Source organism: Palaemon carinicauda, chromosome 25 (genome assembly GCF_036898095.1).
Source record: "Palaemon carinicauda isolate YSFRI2023 chromosome 25, ASM3689809v2, whole genome shotgun sequence".
Taxonomy (NCBI): Eukaryota; Metazoa; Arthropoda; class Malacostraca; order Decapoda; family Palaemonidae; genus Palaemon; species Palaemon carinicauda.
Window position 1 is genome coordinate 50,144,856 of NC_090749.1, and position 2,030 is coordinate 50,146,885.

Below are 2,030 nucleotides of genomic sequence, written 5' to 3' on the forward strand. Positions count from 1 at the left end.
AATTACAAATTACATTTCCCCTTTGTTTATAATATTCACTTCAAATGTGTTGGCTCTTTCTCTGAAATATAACATTGATGCAAAGGCATTGCTTTATATTTGGTTTGCTTTAATGTCGCCTATTTTCTTTGTTTCTGAGCTATCTTCGCTTTTCAAGTCTTCTTTCCATTTTTTTCATTATCCCATTTTCTGGTTTGGTCGTTTAGTTCTGTCTTAATCATTCTTCCCATTCATCTCATATCTAGTTTTAATTCTTGTAAATACCTTGCTGCTTATTAAAACCATCTCCTTTCTCTTTCTTGTTGGTGCAGGCTTTTCAATATATTTTTCCAATTCAGAGTAATGTTAGTATAATTCAATTTCCCATCTATCGTCCTTGTTGGTACACTCAGGCACACCATTCAATCTGTTTCTTTATTTCATTTCCTCATTGGGCTATTTACCCTGTCGAAACCCTTTGGCCTTATAACATCCTGCTTTTCCAATTAGGATTATAGCGTACATAGTAATAGTTATAATAGTATTAACATCTGTGCATTGTAACTTAAGCTGTTCGAATATCTTAATTTTTGTATGACGAGCAATTTGCAATTTGAAACTCATATTCGAGGGAAGAGCTAACCGTATGTAATACCGATACAAAACATTAATGTCCCCTATACAACAAAGAGCAAGTGTCTGGTATACTTTATATATACTTATAAATATGTATATATATATATATATATATATATATATATATATATATATATATATATATATATATATATATATACATACATATATAGGTATATATATGCATACTTATATATACTTATATATACTTATATATATTTATGTATATATATATATATATATATATATATATATATATATCTATCTATCTATATATATATATATATATATATATATATATATATATATATATATATATATGTGTGTGTGTGTATATACATATATACATAAATGTATATATGTATATACATATATATGTATATATATGTATATATATATGCATATGTATATATATATGTATATATATATATATATATATATATATATATATATGTGTGTGTGTATATATATATATATATATATATATATATATATATATATATATATATATATATATATATATATTTTCTTTCTAGTCACGCTGAGCAGCATCGCCAGACATAACTACTCGTTCTTTCCTCGTCCCTTGGAGGGGGACAAAGAATATTCATACCCTGGTGAGGGAAGCTACCCCTAGAGCAGTGGTTCTTAACCTTTTTCATCCCATGACCCCCCCGGGACTAATCAGAGTATTATTATGACCCCCTATAATAGATTTGGAAATAATGAACCTTGTCAAAGGGTCAAGTAAAAAAAATTACAGGAAGACCATGGTTTACTCCTATACAATTTTATTGGAAACACCACAGAACAAAAACCTTGAAAAATTCCACTTTCCTAGCCTCTACAAATGCCATAAAATTATAAATTCCAAAGAACTATTCAACATCATACAAAATGGTTTACTCCTATACAATTTTATTGGAAACACCACAGAACAAAAACCTTGAAAAATTCCACTTTCCTAGCCTCTACAAATGCCATAAAATTATAAATTCCAAAGAACTATTCAACATCATACAAAATGGTTTACTCCTATACAATTTTATTGGAAACACCACAGAACAAAAACCTTGAAAAATTCCACTTTCCTAGCCTCTACAAATGCCATAAAATTATCAATTCCAAAGAACTATTCAACATCATACAAAATGGTTTACTCCTATACAATTTTATTGGAAACACCACAGAACAAAAACCTTGAAAAATTCCACTTACATAGCCTCTACAAATGCCATAAAATTATCAATTCCAAAGAACTATTCAACACCATACAAAACCTAGCACCTACTTCTCATTCACTCAGTGTGATGGTTGAAATTGTTTTGCAGCCATAAGTCTATCAAAACGAGGACCAGTGTTCGATAGGCAACACCTCATGTCAGCATCGATGACAAGCCTATTGCGTGCCTTAG

At 29.1% G+C, this 2,030-nt stretch overlaps 1 protein-coding gene across 1 annotated transcript in view; it reads right to left on the minus strand.

Moving 5' to 3' along the window:
• Positions 1-1,917: 1,917 nt before the first annotated feature.
• LOC137619010 (protein FAM200A-like) overlaps positions 1,918-2,030 on the minus strand; it is a 498-nt gene continuing 385 nt past the window's right edge. Inside the window, exon 1 of the mRNA XM_068349209.1 lies at positions 1,918-2,030. This exon is cut by the window's right edge and continues 385 nt beyond it. Within this exon, the coding sequence (XP_068205310.1) occupies positions 1,918-2,030 (113 nt within the window).